This window comes from Dermacentor albipictus, chromosome 1 (genome assembly GCF_038994185.2).
Source record: "Dermacentor albipictus isolate Rhodes 1998 colony chromosome 1, USDA_Dalb.pri_finalv2, whole genome shotgun sequence".
In the NCBI taxonomy this organism is placed as follows: domain Eukaryota; kingdom Metazoa; phylum Arthropoda; class Arachnida; order Ixodida; family Ixodidae; genus Dermacentor; species Dermacentor albipictus.
In genome coordinates, this window is record NC_091821.1 from 274696169 (window position 1) to 274716617 (window position 20449).

Below are 20449 nucleotides of genomic sequence, written 5' to 3' on the forward strand. Positions count from 1 at the left end.
CACCTGCAAGGTCAAGGCCACCAGGACTACCAGGACATCTTTACCACGGAACTCGGTCTAATGAAGGGTCCTCCAGCAAGCCTGCACCTCAAAGATGGAGCAATACCAAAGTTTTGTAAGGCAAGATCTCTTCCTTATGCCCTACGCGACAAGGTAGCTTTGGAGCTGGACCGACTCGTTTCCCTTGGTATCTTATCGCCAGTCAGCCATTCGGATTGGGCAACGCTCATAGTACCGGTGTTAAAAAAAGATGGTTCGGAGCGGATTTGTGGCGATTTTAAAGTTACATTGAACCCGGTTTGCGAAATTGAACAGTATCCTATTCCTGTAATCGAGGATATGCTTGCAGCTTTAAGTGGCGGTGAATGTTTCAGCACCCTCGACTTGCGCGACGCTTACAGTCAGGTGCCTCTAGACGAAGCCGCACGCAAACTTTGCGTAATCAATACACACAAAGAATTATTTTGCTATAATCGGCTTCCGTTCGGAATATCGTCTGCACCATCGACCTTCCAGAGAAAAATCGACACGATTATCAGTGGCTTACCCAGCGTTCAAGCCTATCTCGATGACGTAATCCTGTCCGAAAAAAAAAAAAAAAAAGGCGATAATGGAGAGCGATTGAAACTCGTCTTAGAGCGTTTTCGGGATCATGGGGTTAAGTTACGGTATGACAAATGTAAATTTCGACAACCGGCAGTTATATACATAGGACATCGCATTGACGGCGAGGGCCTTCATCCAATAGAACACAACGTGGAAGCTATAATGCGCACACCTTATCTGCGGAACGTGACCGAACTACGGTCATTTATCGAGATGTTGACTTTCTACGTGAAAATTTTGCCAAACATGTCAACGCACCTAGCCCCGCTGTATCAACTATTGGAAAAGAACGCGCGGTGGCAATGGAACGCACCGCAAAAGGCTGCCTTCGATGCAGCAAAAGAGAGTGTGAAAAATGCTCCAATTCTTGTACATTTTGACCCTGCAAAGGAACTCAAGCTAGAGTGTGATGCGTCGTCACTGGGGGTCGGAGCAGTTCTGTTTCACTCTATTAACAACGTAAATAGACTTATAGGTTTTCGCTCAAGAACACTGACCCAAGCAGAGCAGAACTACTCTCAGTTAGAACGTGAAGTGTTGGCTTTGGTTTTCGGTGTAACAAAATTCAGGGACTATCTTCTAGGTCGTGAATTTACGTTGGTTACGGATCATCAGCCACTCGTCAGCCTGCTGAGACCCGACTGCCAGACACCGACTATGGTGGCTGCGCGAATTCAACGCTGGGCACTGTACCTCGGAGGCTACAAATACAAGCTTCAGTATGTTCCTGGGAAACAACTACTGAACTCGGATGCCCTCAGCAGACTACCACAGCAGACCACCAGAGACGGAGGTGAAGGTGAGCCCCCGGATACGTCCTCGCACTCGAAAGCTTAGGTGAAGGTATAGTCACAATGCGTGAACTGAAAGACCTAACGGCCGTCGACTCGACATTGCGTAAGGTTCAAGATTACGTGTTACGCGGTTGGCCAAAAAGCAAGACAAACATAAAGCCCGATTTAGCACCTTATTATGAGCGTAGGCTAGAATTGTCCTTGGCCCACGACCTCGTATATTGAGGAAATCACGTCGTCATACCAAGTGATGCCAGACAGCGTTTTCTGCAACTTCTTCACGAAACCCACCAAGGATCATTGGCTATGAAAGCCGTGGCATGCTCCCTATTTTGGTGGCCAGGACTTGACCGCGACATAGAGCAGCGCGCGACCAACTGTAGGAATTGCATAGCACATTTACCTATGCCACCGGCCGCACCTCCCCTAAATTGGCCGAAGACGGAAGAACCGTGGTCTCGGGTTCATATCGACTTCGCAGGACCCGTAACCGGGAAGATGGTCCTAGTTGTAGTGGAAGCACACTCCACATGGATCGAAGCGATTCCTATGAAGCATGGAAATGTGGAAAGCACAATAAGGGCTCTTAGGAGCATATTTACCCGTTTTGGTGTGCCACGTACAATAGTATCGAACAACGGCACACAGTTCACGAGCAAGGAATTTGCCACCATTTACAGCAAAAAACAACATCACGCATCTGTGCACGGCACCTTTTCATCCACAGTCAAACGGAGCTGCTGAAAGGGCGGTACGAACGATAAAAGAGGATATTCAGAAAATAAAGGGAGGCGATCTCGACGAGAAATTGGTACGGTTACTGTTCAATTATAGACGAACACCACTGAAGAGTGGGAAATCGCCTTCAGAGATGCTTCTCGGGTATCAAATAAGATCGCGTTTAGACACCTGCTTCCCTTTCACTGCTGCAGGTTCAACTGATGCTGTTCAACTGTTGCAGGTTTGAACGTCTACAGGAAGACCACACGTACAGGCCGGTACCTGCATTTCAAGTCGGTACATCTGCTTTCACACAGAAGGTCTGTTCCTGCTATGCTGTTCCAGTGAGCACAAAGCATTTGCACAAGACAGGAGGACTGCACGCGTGATATTGAAGAACCTGTGGCTACCCTCCGTCCTTTTTGTCCTCAGTAAGGAAAGGAGTGTCACTCCCAGAAAGATGGCGTTCTACGTCGTCTCTGAAGAAGTAAACTGCCATTCCATACGTCCCTGGCACAAGCGAGACCATCACTCATATCATGCACAGGTACGATGTCAAAATTGCGCATGTGCCAACCCGCAAACAAAGAAATGTTTTAGTAAACATAAAAGAAAAATTGCCACAGGGAAATTTTCTAGGTTTAGTCTACGCCATAGCATGCGAAAACTGTGTTTAGAAGTATACCGGCCAGACAGGTGACTTCAAGACACATGTGAAACAGCACGAGTATGACGTCAAGAAATGGCACGTGGCCTTGAGTACCCTTGCTGAACATATGGAATCTACAGGCCACAATATTTACTGGGCAAGTGCACATGTCTTGGCCAAGGATGAGAAGCGCTTGTGTCACGCCTGCATCGAGAATCCTTGCACATACAGACCACGGCGCACACGCTGAATAGGCATGATGGGACACTTCCGACGGTGTACACTCGCTGCTTGCATCACGTACTGAAACAAACTTAAATACATTGTATCTCTGTTATCAGTTTCATTGTGGACAAGGCTCCCATATGGGGAGCCGAAACGTCAAGTTATCTTGGTCGGTGCATCTTTTTGCGCTTATTGATAAAACTTCCAAGGGTGATAACATCGTCACCGCTCCGCAAGCTGTACGGGTGAGTGAAAGCGTAGGGAGGAGGGGAGATAGGTGAGCCGACGATGGTGGATCAGTCTTGTGTGCGCAAGGGAGAAAAGTGGGGAAGTAGTGCGCCGCCTTTCGTCGTGCACGATGCATCGGGGAGAATGGAGGAGGGGAAGGGGGGGTTAAGGATTCTGTGATCTGTGATTGCGCAACATGCTTATTTCCCTTGTTTGATGCATTATATACAGTGACTTTTGTTTAGATACGTAGATTTATTGGAGACTAATACGTATATATAAATATCTTGTTGCGAGTGTTGCATGTATACACAATGTATACACATGCAATGAACTTTGTTTTCAGTGACACTTTATTGCCTTTTATCAAGCTGTATCTTTGCATTCGTATATTCCAATGAATCTTCATATTTCTAATATATATTTTGCAGAATGCGTGCTTTCTATATATGCTCTCCGTTGCGACTATAATTTTTGGTGCAATTACAATATGCGACTGCTGACAGCTACTCCTGCGCAATACATTGGAACCAAGGACAGCGCCATTGAGATTTTTCCCTGGCCGTTGCATATGTAGAAAAATGTAAAGAAGGTTCTTGAATTACAAAATTTAATTAAAGTATTTGTCCTCAACAAAGTTCATCTCATGGCTTCACGTTTTTCATATGAGCAGCATGCACTCCTTTGCTGGTTTCGAACAAATATATTCCAAATGTTGTGTGATATTTTCTTTTAAATAGACAGAAAAGGTGGAAGAATTGATATCAGTTATTTGTGGCACAATTTTCTTGGACATACGAATATATTCTTTCATGAAAAAATACATATTTTACATGTCTCAATAGTGCATAGCGCTCAAGAATTCTTTTGCAGCATCTTTGGCAATGGCAATGCAGTTATCATTGATGTATTTGATCCCTTGACAAATTTTATAAGGAGCAGGCCGAGCTGAAATGTGAGACCCCCCCCCCCCCCCCAATGAAATTTCTGGCTGCATCACTGCAGCAGACTGATATACTGAAGTGCCATAGCCTAAACGTGTACGTATGGGGCTTTTGTACAGGTTAATGAGGCACTTTCTGTTACCCCATGTTGTGTGCGATAAAATATTAAGAAGGGTTATCATTTCTAAACATTTTTCCTTAACATACTTAATATGGGCAATAAATGTTAGTTTTGAATCCAGTATAATGCCTAAAAATTCGTGTTCTTTGTTAACAAATACGTAGTTTGTTACGTAATACATAAAATTAATGTAGTTTGCCCCAGGCTTTATTTTGTCTCCTTTGTGCCTGGCTGCAATCATCAGTCCACCAAGGGACCAGTCTTTTGAATGAGGTTCACTTTGCTTGAGGAGTGAACTTCACAGCTGTGTCAATGATAAAAGTGGTAAAGTATGATACGGCATGATCTATACTAAAATTACTTATAAAATCTTGTGATAGGTAGGTGGATTCCTTATAACATTTCCAGTCAGCTGAGGCTAGTTTCCAGCGAGGGACATGTGGGGGAGTTTAGAGCTACTGGAAAATGGTCACTTCCAAATGTATTTTTGATGACATGCCATACTAAATCAGTGAAAAGGGAGGCAGAGCCAATTGACAGGCCTATTGATGAATATGAATTATGATGGAGATTGCAATATGTTAGTTCCTTCTTAGCGAAACGGCATGCACCAGCGTTTGTGAGGAAGTTTTCTATGAGTTGACCTTTCACGTCGCATCATGAGTCTGCCCACAACGTGTTGTGAGCATTAAAATCACTCAAAAGTATGTAGGCGTCTAGAAGCTGATCAATGAGGTTATAGAAATCGGTTTTTCCGAGATGACAGTTTGGAGGTATGTATATAGAACACACAGTAACAAATTTATTAAAAAGAATTACTCAAACTGACAATGCTTCAAAGAGCATCTGAAGAGCGACGTGTTGACAAGCTACAGACTTGTCTGCGACTATTGCTACATCACCGGAGGTGTAAGCCTCGTCACAGTCTTTTCGGAAGATGGTGTAATTATGGAGAAAGTTTATGTTTGTAGGTTTCAGGTGTGTCTCTGAACACACAGCAACTTTGGATCATGTTTGTGTAGGAGTTCTGTAATATTGTTGAGGTTATGAATAATTCCTCTAACATTCCATTGCAGTATTTGTGTCTCCAAAATGAGGGAAGTGTTAGTGCTGTGTGTTTAAGAGACAAAGATTTGCTCATGGTGCTCTTTGCAGGAACAGTGACTCAAGGTTTGTCTTTTCTACAGTGGTTGAGAGATTCTTGCCGCTCCTTAAGCACTGATTGCATAATCTGAATGGGTGTTACGTCCATCACCTCTTTTGGGGTGCTGGATACGCGCTCCTGTAAGCGATGAGTTCATTTTGTGAGCCTTGCCTCGAGAAACGAGACCCAGGAGCCCACCAACCCAGAGGTCAATTGGCCCTGCTTTATGGAGGGCAAAGCAGTGCTGGTTGCTGTCACCAAAGGAGCTGGTGGCACAGCCACACTCTTTGTGGGCTAGGCCGATGCCAAAGCCTGCTGCGACGTTGCCCCCTGGCGCGCTGCATCAGCATACCTTGAGGTATGGGAAAAAGAAACGTTTCTGTGCTTCTTGAAACGAGATGTTTTCCGTTATTTTCAATGTGATTATGTCTTTTTCCTTTTTCCATGTGGGACGAGTTCGAGAGTATGCTGCATGTCCACCATCGCAGTTGGGAGAGTGAAGTGTGTCACTAGTTGTCGGGTGCATGTTCGTGTTAACCAAATTTGGCACAGGTCAGTCAGCCTCGACAGGTTTGCGAACCATGGTCATATCTCTGACACTTGAAGCATCTTTGGGGATCTGGAATGTAAGGTATGACTCGAATTCTGGTGGATCCTATTTCTAGGGTTTCTGGTAGCATACTCGATGCAAAGATGAGAATCAGATGTTCAGTTGGAATATCCTAGTTGTCTGTCTCGCTTGATCTTTATTATTTTACATGAATCATATTGTGCACTTTCCAGCACTACAGGAGCTCTTTCTTGCTTAGGCTCAAGAGATCGCCATCAGAGATGACTCCTTACTTGTGTTGAGCGATCGATGTGGGTGACAGTTATTGACATTACCAAATTCTACGGGCTTTGCTAGTTTACTGTGTTGTTGAGTATCATGCACCTCAAGGAGGGGTCGCCGCAGCTCATTTTTCACACTCTGTGGCCCGCACCTAGTGTTTCAGTGAGACATTTAGTCACAGCGAAAGATGAAATAGCTTGGACGATCTTCTTGGGATCTTGACCATGTAGAACATGGAAGCATGGGAATGTTTTCTTGCGCTGGCTGAACAGTTGAAGTTTCTTCGGTGCATCCTCTTTTGGAAAGAGGACAATCTGGAAGTGGGGGGAATGACGTCTTAGCCAAACAGAATTTATTTAATTTTGACAGCTACGCCAGCAGCCCACCACCGGGCCCTACAAGGGGATGCTATGAGTCCCGAAGGAAACACAGACTCCAACTGTACGTAGCTACTATAACGTAATATAAAATACCCAAGGTTACATAGACTACACCAGGTTAACCTTGCTGCATGTGAAATTGGCAGGAAATGAAGAGGAAAAAAGACAGGAAAGGTTGAAAGTAAGAGAGAGAGAGGCAAAGTTTTGAGAGGAGGACAGGAAAGAACAACTACCAATTTCCCCTGGGTGCGTCAGTCTGAGGGTGCCGTCTCTGTGAAGCAGAGGCCATAAAGCGGGTGTGTTGCCTCCGCTGAGGGGCCATAAAGGGCCAAGCACTCAGCATTGACTCAACTGTGAGAATCCCCTTTTCCCCGGACATGGCTAAGCCGTGCACGGTGACACGTGGGATGGTCCAACGTCCATATGCTCGGGTCTGTGGTGTTGCAACACACGAAACACCTGTTAACACAGAAGCCCCTGCGAGGGGTATTTGAGTGCATGCGTGTGTGTGCAACGTTGGCATAACTGAGGTATGGAAGCAACATGCAGTGCTTCAAACAACAGGGCAACTAAGGATGGAAGGATAGATGGATGGAAAAACTTTATTGACAGTCCTGAGATATGTGATTATCGCGCAGCGGGCCACTCCTACATTGGGACGGGCAGGTCGAGCCTGGCTGCTGCATCATGGGCTCTCTGGATGGCCCAGATTTGGTCCCTGTAGTCGAGGCTTCGCAGTGAGGTATTCTATCTTGACTGGTCTGCTTGATCTGTGCCTCGTAATGAGGGGCATCGCCAGAGCTTATGTCCTAAGTTGGCTGAATTACCGTACTGAGGGCAGGTATTGCTAGTATACGTGTCTGGATAAATCGAGTGCAAATAAAAATGGATTGCCCATTAGAAATGCAATTACATGTAAGCAGTATGTGGACCATTTACCTCCAATTTGACTTTTGACTTGAACATTTGCAGAGCATCAGCACAAGCACTTACATCACTAAGCAGTAGTTCTCACAGTCCCACTGCATCTAAGAACCCCCGTGTAACTTCATTGTTTCAGTCTTCAGGCATCCAAGGTATACTGCCTCAGCAGTAGCATGTATCCTTCATTTCATGCAGTAGCATACAGTAACATACATTTTTCACTTCATGCATGAAGTGAAAAATGCACTACATGCAACCTATTGCATCGATGTCTGGTATATTTAGATCAACTTGAAAAAAAAAAAAAAACATGCTCCTTGAGGTCATGTGCTAGCTACTTAATAAAGAAAGTTACCTACTTTGCAATTCTTGATTTTCATATCAAGCATTTTTTGCACATATCCATACCACATGTAACAAGGAAACAAGCGAGCTTAAACATTGCTGTTATTTGGGTGTAGCCATAAATTTAGTGGATAAATCAACATGCTAGTGTTCTTCTGCACCCTTTCTTTTTTCCCTTGACATATCATTTGGGGCGCCATAGTTCAGAAGCCAAAACAGCCTTTGCTTATTAACAATGGGTCTTCTGGAGACTTGAAAATACGAGAACATCTGTAATTTCAGATTGCACTTTGCAATAACCCATAGCACACCATGGAATTGCGCAAAAAGGCGAATGAAAGGAAACAAGTGCCCCTTACATACTGCACAGAGGTGACATAAAAATGATGCTGTTGTGCACTGCAAGCACCACCTGGTTGTCGTAGCTAGCAACATCTGGGTGGCTGAACCACAAAAAGTGGGAGATGCTTTGTGGTGAAGCCAGTGCAGCACGAAGACAAAAATGCCACGCATATATGGCTGAGCTCACATGCAGTACAATTAGTTAAAAAAAAATGAACATAAGATTGGACATGATGCCCAATGTGTGCACACCTTGTTTTCCAAGGAGCCAAAACTTTTCACATCTGATATAACTGAACATCTCAACGAGGGTACTATTCCTACATAACACACAAAAATTGGCATTTACACATTATAGTAGAGACTCAACCACTGTCGCAGATGGAACATTGTACGCCAGATGCACCTTCAAGGTGTTCGAAGATAGATGTGAATCAAAAGTTCCCATTCCTGGCATTCCCATGCATAGAAGAGCACTACAGCGCCACTTTTCCCTGTAGGCAATCGCTTGGAGTTATTTTTGATAGTCATTTACATTGGTGAGAACAAATTAACAACGTATGTACAAAATTGGGCTTTGGGTGCCACATGCTTTTTAAGGCAAGATGTTTTCCGTACGACGTATGACGCTCCCTCTACTATGCTTTCTGTCATTCACATATCAGTTACTGTTGTGAATCTTGGGGGCAAACATATAAAACGTACTTATCGCCTTTACTTTGTCTGCAAAAACGAGCATTTACTGCAATAACTACTAATTCGGGTCATTCCGGGAGCTACATTTTTTATGATAATCAGGTACTATCGTTTTGGTACTTGCGCAACCATAAAACTTTGCCCTTTATCAACACTATCATAAACACTAATTCTTCCCTTCCGTTGAGCCTCTTCGTTTTACATTCCCGTAGTACAAGGCAAGCATCCAATTGCGATTTTAACCTGCCCAAATGTAACAATGTATATGGTGAATGTCTGATCGAGTTCAGTGGCGTCAAAATATGAAATGAACTACCGATAGAGGTTAAAGCAGCAAGAAATTTTAAAATGACCACCAAACTGCTTACAAGTGTGATGAAACTCTGTCTGGAACTCTTGTTATGTGAATTTTCTTTTTGTTCCATATTTTTCTCTTGTATTCATTGTGTGCATTTCATAAACATTTTCTATTACAGTTGCATAATATAGTGTTGTATACATCTCAATTGTTCTTCAGCCCTTCACGCTCTGCGGCTGAATTGCTTGTAATTTTTGTATTGGACTGGCCACTAGCCTTTGCAGCTATAGTCCACAGTGTTTTGTACATACTAATTTATGTTTTATTGAACAAAGGTTCACATCGAAAAAGAAACTCTTTGGCACCATGTGATCTTCTAAGCATCTCTGGGAACTGGCAATGTGACTGACCCATAGTGAGCACTACTTTCCCACACTAACTATGGGCACTAACCCTAAAGAGCTCATGCTTTTTTGAGTCACCAAAGTGTGCTGTAAGCAAGCTGAACACCTTTGAACTAGAAGAGAAGTTTGGGTGAGTTGGTGGTGATTCATGTCTTGGAAATTAACAGTACAAAACAGACAAGGACGAAGGAAAAGAAGAACACGACACTGGCGCTGACTCACAACTGAAGTTTACTTTGAGGAAAGCCACATTTATATACACAGGCCAACATATCAACAACTAAGCGACTGTGCATGCGCGTTAGGAGCCATCCTGGTGACTTGTCGAAACACACATGGAAAACATCAGTGGATCATTACGTGGATAAAACCAGCGTGTCAAAACATAAAAAACCATAAACGCAATAGAAAACGTCCCTGTCAAACTTTACAACAATCTACCATGACACAATTTCTTCCAAGTATCTCAACTCTTTTTTTTACTAAGAGTGACAGACGGTCTACTGACGCACCTTTCCCCTTCCTTATCAATACGAAAAGCTTCCATTATCTCCCTTGTGGTTTGTTCCTTATGCGAGAACAAGCAAACAGTTTTTTCCACTAATGGTTGGCACTCACACTCTCTACAATGCAAACAAGTGCAAAGCACCCGTACCTTTAAATGATGACAAGTTCTCCTTTAATCCTTTGAGGGTCGATTTTTTTCGCCATATGCAACCACCCAAGGTCGATTTTTTTATTGCAGATTCCAATTCTTCTGAGGGAAATATTCCGAAATAAAATTAACATAATTTTTCTAGGGTGACTGTAAAGTGAGAAAAAAATATTTTGCATTGGTATATATGTACTCTTTATTCATGAATAACAACAAAAAAAGGAAATAAACTTATAATAATAAAAAATTTGATGCATTGTCATACACATAGTTAAAGGCTTTGAAAATGCGCACACGAAAATATTTCCCAAGACTCGAATGTTCCTGCTCTTACACTAATATGTACATCCATAGCATAATCGAACGGCGTAGCTGCACTCACTCAAGAAAACTGCGTGGTTGTGTGCCCGTCAAAAAAGCCCATGCGCTAATCGTCTTATTGCCAAACAGAGGCAATTAGTTTTCATGAGTCTCCCCCTGCCGCCCCCACCCCCCTCCCCCCAAAAAAAGCAACGGAAAGCATGCACGGTGCCATCCTTCCTATGACACGCACCCCTGTGAGCAATAAACGAGCGAGAAACAAGTGGTCGCCCTTTGAGCGATCAGTAATGAGATAGCCATCAGTTTTGTAAGCGCAAGAAGCTGAAACCGCCTGCGGAACAAAACCCAAACTGCCGCCCGCCTACGCACGCGCCAATGCATGAGCAATAGCATATAGACGTGCGGGAGAAAACGAGCTCTAAAACAAACCATGCAACTAAAACCTAGAGAGGGAGGCGCGAAAAAAAAATTCCCTGTATTCCCACACAGTGGTAGCACATGACAGAAAAGAAAAAGTTAGGAAATTGGCGCACTTTTTAAATGCAAAGACGGTGCCGTAAATATACGGCACCAACCACTTTGAACTTGTTCGCGGCGTCGTATATTTACGTCACTGACCCTGAAAGGGTTAATCTAATGGTCACACAGCGGCTGTTCTGGCCCACATAAACTTCCCGCATGACAGGGGCAGACTGTACACAACAGATGATCTACATATAACGTACCTATTTTGTAACTTCTCGGAACAGAAACTGTATTCCTTGCCATGGCCCAATAATTTTTTGTGCCAACAAGAACAAATCGCACCAAGTTTGTTGGGTGCAGACATGACCACATGCACCCCGTACCTACTAGCCACGTTCTTCAAGCAATGCGAAAATTTGTGTAAATATGGCACCACCACCGGTCTCTTTTTATTGTGCATGGAATTCCTTGATTTTGCCTTTACCTTATTAATACTCCTTACCCACTTAATAAGATTATGACAGGCCTTCAAGATTTCACTTTCCGGGTAACCAGCATTCTGTTCTCTGAATCTGGGCAGGCAAACCTTCCCTCAACGAATGCTCACATGTCTTCTGAAACACCGCACACAGCACGGCGTAACCCCCCCCCCCCCCCCTTCATACCGGTTTTTACTATTTTTGAGTGCCCTGAAAAAAAATTTAAAAGCGCCTTTGCCATCAAGGCAGAAAGTTGGGCTAGTTGGCGTGTCATAATTATTCAAAAGACTAGCGCAACATAGCAGGGACACAGACAGAGAAGACGACAGGACGAGCGCTAAATTAGCGCTCGTCCTGTCGTCTTCTCTGTCTGTGTCCCTGCTATGTTGCGCTTGTCTTTTGAATAATGATGCCTTTGCCAAACGAGGCTTATATACCCAACACAGATGGTGCTCCCGAAAGCTCATTCTAATATGCAGGAATTGAATCTCATCTTTCGCAGGCAGCTAAAAAGTAAATTTTAAGCCTTTACCACATTCCTGAAAAATCATTAAAACACCAGCTACTTTAGTATTTAGGTTCTCTCTTTCTGTGATATCAAGAAATTATCAACGTACCTAAAGACATTAAGGGCCAAACTTCCTAAATTACTGGCAACAGAATTATCAACTTGACTAAGGAAAATATGGCTTAAGGCTGGGGCCACCCTCGACCCTATACAAATTCTCGACTTCTGTAAGAAAGTGCTCCCTTTCCATTCACACACATAGAGCGCAAATAAAATGACAACAATTCTAAAAAACTACCCGCGGATGTTTCGCAATTTGTTCTCGTTTGCACAAAAAATTATTGGGCCATGGCAAGGAATGCAGTTTTTGTTCCGAGAAGTTAAAAAAATAGATACGTTATATGTAGGTCTTCCGTTGTGTACAGGTTGCCCCTATCTTGCAGGAAGGTTTATGTGGGCCAGACCGGCTGCTGCGTGAACATTGGATCAGAGAAGAATTTGTCATCATTAAAAGGCATGGGGGCTTTGCACTTGTGTTTGCATTGTAGAGTGTGTGGCTGCCGACAGTTGGCGGAAAAAATTGTTTGCTTGTTCTGGTATAAAGATCAAACCACAAGGAAGATTATGGAAGCTTTTCATATTGATAGGAAAGGGGAGAGGTGCATCAGTAGACCTACCGTCACTCTTAGTAAAAAGAAAAAAAATATGAGATATTTGGTAAAAAAAGTGTTTCACAGTAGATTGCTGCTAAGTTCGATAGGGACATTTTCTATTGGGTTTATGGTTTTTTATGTTTTGACGCACTGGTTTGATCCACATAATGATGCACTGATGTTTTCCACGTGTGTTACGACAAGTCACCAGGATGGCCCCTAATTCGCATGCACAGTCGCTTAGTTGTTGACATCTTGGCCTGCGTTGGCCTGTGTATATATAAATGTGACTTTCCTCAATATAAACTTTAGTTGTGAGTCAGCACCAGTGTCGTGTTCTTTTTTTCCTTCGTCCTTGTCTGTTTTGTGCTGTTAATTTCTGAAACATGAACACTTTTGGCTGACTTCTGGTGCACACTAATGAAACATGTGCTGAATACACGGTCTTGTTAGGAGACAGCACATGGGCATTCACAAATGGCCAGTTTCCAGTAAGCTCACATTTTTGCTAGGTATGTTTCCCCACAAGCAAGACCTTCTGCATTCTTCTGGAACAGTTCATGTTGTACCAAATGTGCACAAATTTGCTATTTCATTGGCTGCTTTTTCCAGTGTTTAAAATTCTCAAGGCACAGGTTCACAATGATGAGGCATTATGCTTCAGACAGATGGATGAAAACATTTTCTTTGTTTTCCAGATGTCAGAATATACCCATTTATGCACAGGCACGAGCAAAATTAAACAAGCTTATAAGTCCTGATTTGCTGTAGCTCACAAGCTAGTATATTACTCAATAAGCATAACAAAACAGAATGCGTAATATTCCATTACTGTAAATAATGACGGCACACGGTGTGTGCACCCTTATAACATTTCTGAAGCAAGTTCTGGAGCGATGATTACATTGTTAGCACTATCAATGATTACCCTACATCCAGTCGTAACTATAAAAAACTTGACCCATCATAGTGGGACTTGTGTCCACTAAAATACTCTCGACAACAGTTTACCACTGTATCTGCTGTGGAAAAAGACAGATTTAATTAAATTAGGCATTTCACTGGAAACATTGCAGGAGTTGCCTTTCTTCCTTGCTTTTTAAAAAAATAAAGTTTGTTTCCTAGGATGGAAATAATTACAGTAAGCCATCGAGCACTTGCCGAGAAGTGTGCGATCCGGCTCCACGAGGGTGCTGCGAACTGTAGCCAGGGAGACATCCCACACCAGTACTGTGCCAGAAGTATCTGCACTGGCCAGCTTCAGATGATATGGGTTTACCAGGTCGTGGTAATGCAAGTTGCGGGACCAGTTAACCTGCATATGCGAAAAATAATTATACTACTACTGCCACCTGAAAAACACATTACAGTCATAATCTAATTACTTATTGAGCTTTATTTCTTTTAGTAGTTAAATACTGTTGCGCTTGTGTCACTTATGCTTGCTCTATTTATTGATGCACATTACCACGCTGTCATGAGTGCATATGCTGCTGTCACAAACAAGGCGATAACAATAAAGAAATGTGTGCACTCATGAAACAGTACAGAAAAAAGACCTAAAATAAAAAGCAGAAAGGACACTGGAAAGCCTTGTGGCACAAGTAAGAAATGGGGAGCAGGCCGCCATTGTGAAAAAGAAGCCAAAAGCTGAGGGCAACCACGACAGCAGAAGCAGTATGCTGAACTAAGATCGGGGCCCCCACCTATATCTGGAGCTCCTGAGCCTTTAGCTCTAAGTCTAAAGCTGGTGCACGTCATAGCAATGTCCAGCAGGGCACGAAACATAGCCTCTCTGCTCTTCCTGTTGCCGTGCTGTCCGTCTTCGGCTGAAGCACCTCACTCACAGTGGACGCTCGATGCAAGTGTTGCTCGTCATGGGAGTTCTCTCATGCTCTGCACTGGGCCATGGTGACCCTTGACGTTTCGTTTACCTCAGTTGTGGACAAAGACTTGCTTGACTTAATATCTAAAGAGTTGTTAAACTTTGTATTTTGTCCATCTTCTATGTTCTTGAAGACTGAGAGCTAGTCCTGTGTGGCTACAGTATGTATGCATGCATGTACACATGCATGTACACATACACATATAAGTAAACAAACAAATAAACAAACAAATAAATAAATAAATAAATAACAAGCTCCTCTTCGTGTGCAAGCTGGCAGACTCGAGGGGAAAACAACACATAGTCCAATGCACACTACAGACCTAATGCCCTTCATTGCCAAAATCGGAGAGTGGAAGGATGGGGAGGCCAAACACAACTCGTAGATTAAAAGAAATCTGGGTGAAAACCCACTACACCCACCAATATAAACATTATAACTGTACCTACTCTTCCTCTACAAGACGGTCAGCTTTGGAGCCACATTCCTTATATGCTGACAAAGACAATGTGGCTAGACTATATATTCACATATATTTGAGATGATAGGCCAGGAAGCCCATTTTGTTAATTTTTTTGTTGTACTTTCAAAACCAGTGGCATTAAAAAAAAAGAAAGTGGGAAACAGATACACTAATTGAGAATAATCAAGCAGCAAGACAATTTCTAGATAAATACAAGAGAGGGTGTTGTAGCAATACAAAACTGGGTGTCGTGTTAGATAGCAACAATCAAGCCAAGGTAGTGTGTGGAAACTCATGTGGAATCTTAGGAATAAATGACTGACAGTAACACGACACTATGCCAGCCTGTGATGATGCTCTGTGCATGGCAAGACATAAGGTGGGGTAGGTATGAGGCTAGCATGCAGAACGAAGTTGCGGAAATATATTTGTGAAACAGCTCGAGACGTATACATTTCTGGCAGGAAAAGATGTAAAAAACTTATAATGACGTTTTAACAGATGCTGCACTAGGCTATGTGTTAAGAATTAAATATGCAGCATTATTCCAAACACGTTCTTATAGTGACTGATTTAGTACGACTGTGTTTGGGATCTAAATGAGATTCTGCAACTCTATTTTACTGTGATATAACATTGTACAAAGGTTTGTTTCACGATGGAGAGGAGAAAAAGTTTCGTGGAACGTAACCCAATGTGCAGCAGCACTGCTAGCCAATACTACCAATTTGTATGGACGTCTATAAGTCACATGAAAAACAATGCAACAGTAAGATGCTACAAATTCTAGAAAATAAGGAAGCTGGACATACGAGATGCATTACAGAACACACAAAGAGTCTTGCGTAAAGTTTATCTTTGTTTCACACCAACTGACTTACCGATGACTTGGTAATTTATGCATGCGTGCAAGGAATTGATGACCAGCTTAGACTAAATACTACACTAAGCAATATAGCCCGCTGGTGTGACATGTGGGGAATGGAAATTAATCTTAGGAAAACACAGTATATGACCATAAGTCATAGAAAGTCTATCTTTAGGTTCAATTTTACATTAATGGGTAATGATTTAATACAAACTGACACAGTAAAATATTTAGGCATAACCTTTACAAGCACATTAAAATGGAATGCCCATATCGATAATACATGTACGAAGGCCTTCCGAACACTCAGTTTCTTGCGAAGAAAATTAACTGCAGCACCCTCCTATGTGAAACTAACAGCATATAAAACTTTAGTAAGGCCAATTCTTGAGTATGGTAGCACAGTGTGGAACCTGTACTAGAAAGGTCCCTCACAGAAATTATGTGAGAAATTAAGTATTCAAAATAAAGCGTTGCGATTTATATACCATAAGTATTCTCAACACGAAAGCGTAAGTGCTCTTAGAAACCAAGTAGCACTGCCTACCCTTGTTTGTCGGCCTCGTGTGGCTGTCATGAAGCTTCTTTTTATGCTATGTAATGACAATATTAATATAAATAAGCAAGATTACATGCAGCCAACACACCTACACTCCAATAGAACCTGTCATAATAAACACATCAGGCAGTATCCGACCCAGTGCGACACGTTTAGATATTCATATTTCCCATGGGCAATCGAAATCTGGAATGCGTTGCCAAAGGAAATTGTAGAATCAGATTCTGTGGATGGCTTTGCCGCAAAATTGGAGCAATATTTTGGTTGCTCATGAAAGTATTTGAGCGTGTAGTTTAAAGATAATGAGTTGGTTGAATGATTGGACACTAGTGCACGTGTGATTGTATACTGCCTTATGATTTCAAATCTAAATATTGCAATGTGCTAAATAGTGGTGTTTTATTGATCCCCGATAACTACAAGAATGTTGTACGACTAATATTGCAATTGTTTTGAGCACCTTTTCTTATTCCTTGATTCATGAGAAACAAAGAAAGTGTCTTGTGTTGAATACCAGTGCTACTTAGACTTGTATGCCAGTCATAGTAGGATGTGATAAAACATACTGCGTGATTCTGCACTGCTTCTAGTGAGTTAATAAGATCACTCTGGTAAGCATTCCAATAGGTCAGGTATAATCAAGTTTCGTCTGGATGAAAGTTATATAGGTGAGCTGGCGTTCGAAAGCAGAGAAAGCGATCTTTTGAAAAGCACATGTGATCTGAAGTAGTCATTTAAAAGCTTTGTAATGTGTACTGAATAAAATGCCTAATGCAATCTGGAATATAACGCACAACACACCAGCACACAGAGAACGAGCGAACACTCGCACGCACATGTGTGGCGCTGATCAACAGAGAGGCTACCTGGACAGACGACGTAACAAAACGCAGGGAGTTCGCTTATAAATGCTCCGCATTAAAATGTGTATTGCATTTTTTCCTCGTAGGTATTGTGCACTTCTAAGTTAAGAGCCAATGAGGGCAGTTCTAGCAGCAGTGCAAATCATTACGAGAACTCAGCCCAACAAGTTACTACCAGTATGTTCATGGTGTAGCAGAGCCATGTTATAAAAAGGTTATGTGTTTGTAACAGCTTCATTATGAGCCCTTGTTCCAGTGGCAAGAACTCTGTTGAAAATCACAACAGCGCACAGAAAAGTATGCCAGGAACAGTTATGCTGTTTCTCACAAGGGTGGCGGGCAATGACGTAAACATATTCAGCGACTAAAAAGCAAGAGTCCCTCTTTTAGCACTAGTTTGTAAACATTTTGATCATGTAAACATCTCAATAATTTGAAGAGCACTGTAAAGTACCGGCATCAGTTTTCATGCAAGGGGTTGAATATGAAGACATTGCAATGGTAAAGCTTTTTGTTTGTCAACTGAATATATGCAGTAGAAGGTGTGTACATGTGTTTTGTCACAATTTAATTTATGCAGTAGTGCTGGTACATGCTAGATAGCCATGGTCTACACAACAAAATACAGCAATTATTTGAATGGCAATTTCCAGGGTAATGAGGAGAAGTTAAACATTTATTGTCCAAACAAAATAAAGCAAAGGAGTGAAAGAAATAATACATATACAGAAAAAACCACCAGGAACGAAAAAGATTTTAGGGCTGTTTGATTAAAAAAAATTAACGTAGACAAATGGGTACGCAACAGTTTACGAGTCGGACTACTTGGGTTACTAACTCGAGTGCATCCAATCATGAAAACAACTATCTGACGATAGCTAAACAAGCCACTTACTTCAGATGACACACATTAGCTGGAATAGCTTGATACTTTTCATCATTCCACTCCTTTATGAGCACGTGGGCACACTTAATGAGCTGTTGCTAACACAGCCACACAGTAGAGCCTAATATCTTGAAATACCCCTTTATTCTACTCTCTTCCTTTCCTATGCAAAGAAATGGATGCATAAAAATAGTATTTGCAGTAGATGGCTGTAGTGCCCAGGCAGAGTCATATATCCTCCGTAGTGCCTAGGCAGAGTCGTATATTCAAGGACCAAAAGTCCCCACATTTCCTCTCTCACAACCACTCTTACTCGCGCATGCGCGCAAGTGTCTGCCGTCTCTGTAAGCGCCATGCCTTGCTGTACCTACTAGCAATTGGAAATACACAACCTGGACAGGCAAAGCAGAAGGGTGGGTCCAAAAATTAATCTGCAGAAAACTAAAGTAATGTTTAACAGTCTTGGAAGAGAACAGCAGCTTACGATAGGTAGCGAGGCGCTGGAAGTGGTAAGGGAATAGTACATCTACTTAGGGCAGATAGTGACCGCGGATCCGGATCATGATACTGAAATAATGAGAAGAATAAGAATGGGCTGGGGTGCATTTGGCAGGCATTCTCAGATCATGAACAGCAGGTTGCCATTATCCCTCAAGAGAAAAGTGTGTAACAGCTGTGTCTTACAAGTACTCACATACAGGGCAGAAACCTGGAGGCTTACGAAAATGGTTCTACTTAAATTGAGGACGACACAATGAGCTATGGAAAGAAGAATGATGGGTGTAACATTAAGGGGACAAGAAGAGAGCAGATTGGGTGAGGGAACAAACGCGAGCTGATGACATCTTAGTTGAAATCAAGAAAAAGAAATGGGCATGGGCAGGACACGTAATGAAGAGGGAAGATAACCGATGGTCATAAAGGGTTAAGGAATGGATTCTAAGAGAAGGGAAGCCTAGCAGGGTGCGGCAGAAAGATAGGTGGGCGGATGAGATTAAGACGTTTGCAGGGACGACACGGCCACAATTAGCACATGACCGGGGTTGTTTGAGAAGTATGGGAGAGGCCTTTGCCCTGCAGTGGGCGTAGCCAGTCTGATGATGATGATGATGCACTAGCTGATCATACGTTATGCCTGCAAATTTTTGCAATTCATCAGACCACATACCCCTCTCCCACCCTCGACTGCACTTTTCTTCCTATGGCCTCTAATAGACCAGTGGTTACCTGCCCTAGCATTCCATGGTGTTCCCAGCTCCATTTTTTTTTTTCTTACTGTCAACTTGATATCAGCTATTCCCATTTCCTCACTAATTCACAATGTTGTCTTTCAGTCTCTTAACGTTATCCCTAACATTTCTATTCCATCGCTCATTGCGCGGTCCTTAACTTTTTTTCAAGCTTCTTTGTTAACCTACAATTTTCTGCCGATATGTTAGTACCAGGAGAACAAAATGATTGCTCACTTTTCTTTCGAGGATAGCGGTAAGCTGCTGTTCATGATTTTGTAATGCCTGCCATATGCACCCCAATCCATTTTTATTCTTCTGTAAGTTTTCTTCTCATTATCAGGGTCCCGTGTGAGTAAGTGACCTAGATAAACATATTCTTCCACAGATTCTAAAGGCTAACTACCAATATTGAATTCTTGTTCTCTTGCCAGGCTATTGTTCATTCTGTTGGTCTTCTGCTTATTAATCTTCTAGCCTACTTTTATACTTTCTTGGCTAAGGTCCTTAACCATTTGTTGCAATTCATCCCCAGTGTTGCTGAACAGGACAATGTCATCTGCAAGCCGTAGGTTGCAGAGATATTTGCCGTTGATCCTCATTCTTAATCCTTCCCAGTCTAATAGCTTGAATAATTCTTCTAAGTATGCAGTGAATAGCATTGGAGAGATTGTCTCCTTGCCTGACCCTTCATCCATATTTTTTTTTATGCTTTTCTTGTGGAGAATAAGGATAGCTATGGAGTCTTTACAGATATTTTTTAAGATATTCACATATGGTTCCTGTACTCCTTAATTACATAACACTTCCATGACTACTGCTATCTACACTGAATCAAGTACCTTTTTGTAATCTATGAAAGCCATATAAAGAGGTTGGTTGCACTCCACTGATTTTTCAATAACCCGACTGATGACATGGATGTGATCCAATATAGAATGCCCTCTCATTAAGCCATCCCC

The 20449-nt window shown here is 42.4% G+C and overlaps 1 protein-coding gene across 2 annotated transcripts in view; it reads right to left on the reverse strand.

Annotated features, from left to right (window-relative positions):
• The window catches only part of LOC135908775 (WD repeat-containing protein 11-like), a 318419-nt gene that overhangs the window by 278857 nt on the left and 19113 nt on the right, over nucleotides 1-20449 (reverse strand). For both annotated transcript variants that reach the window (XM_065440614.1, XM_065440615.1), the window contains exon 4: nucleotides 13895-14048. In XM_065440614.1, coding sequence (XP_065296686.1) covers nucleotides 13895-14048 — 154 coding nt within the window. The remainder of the gene's footprint in view (nucleotides 1-13894; nucleotides 14049-20449) is intronic.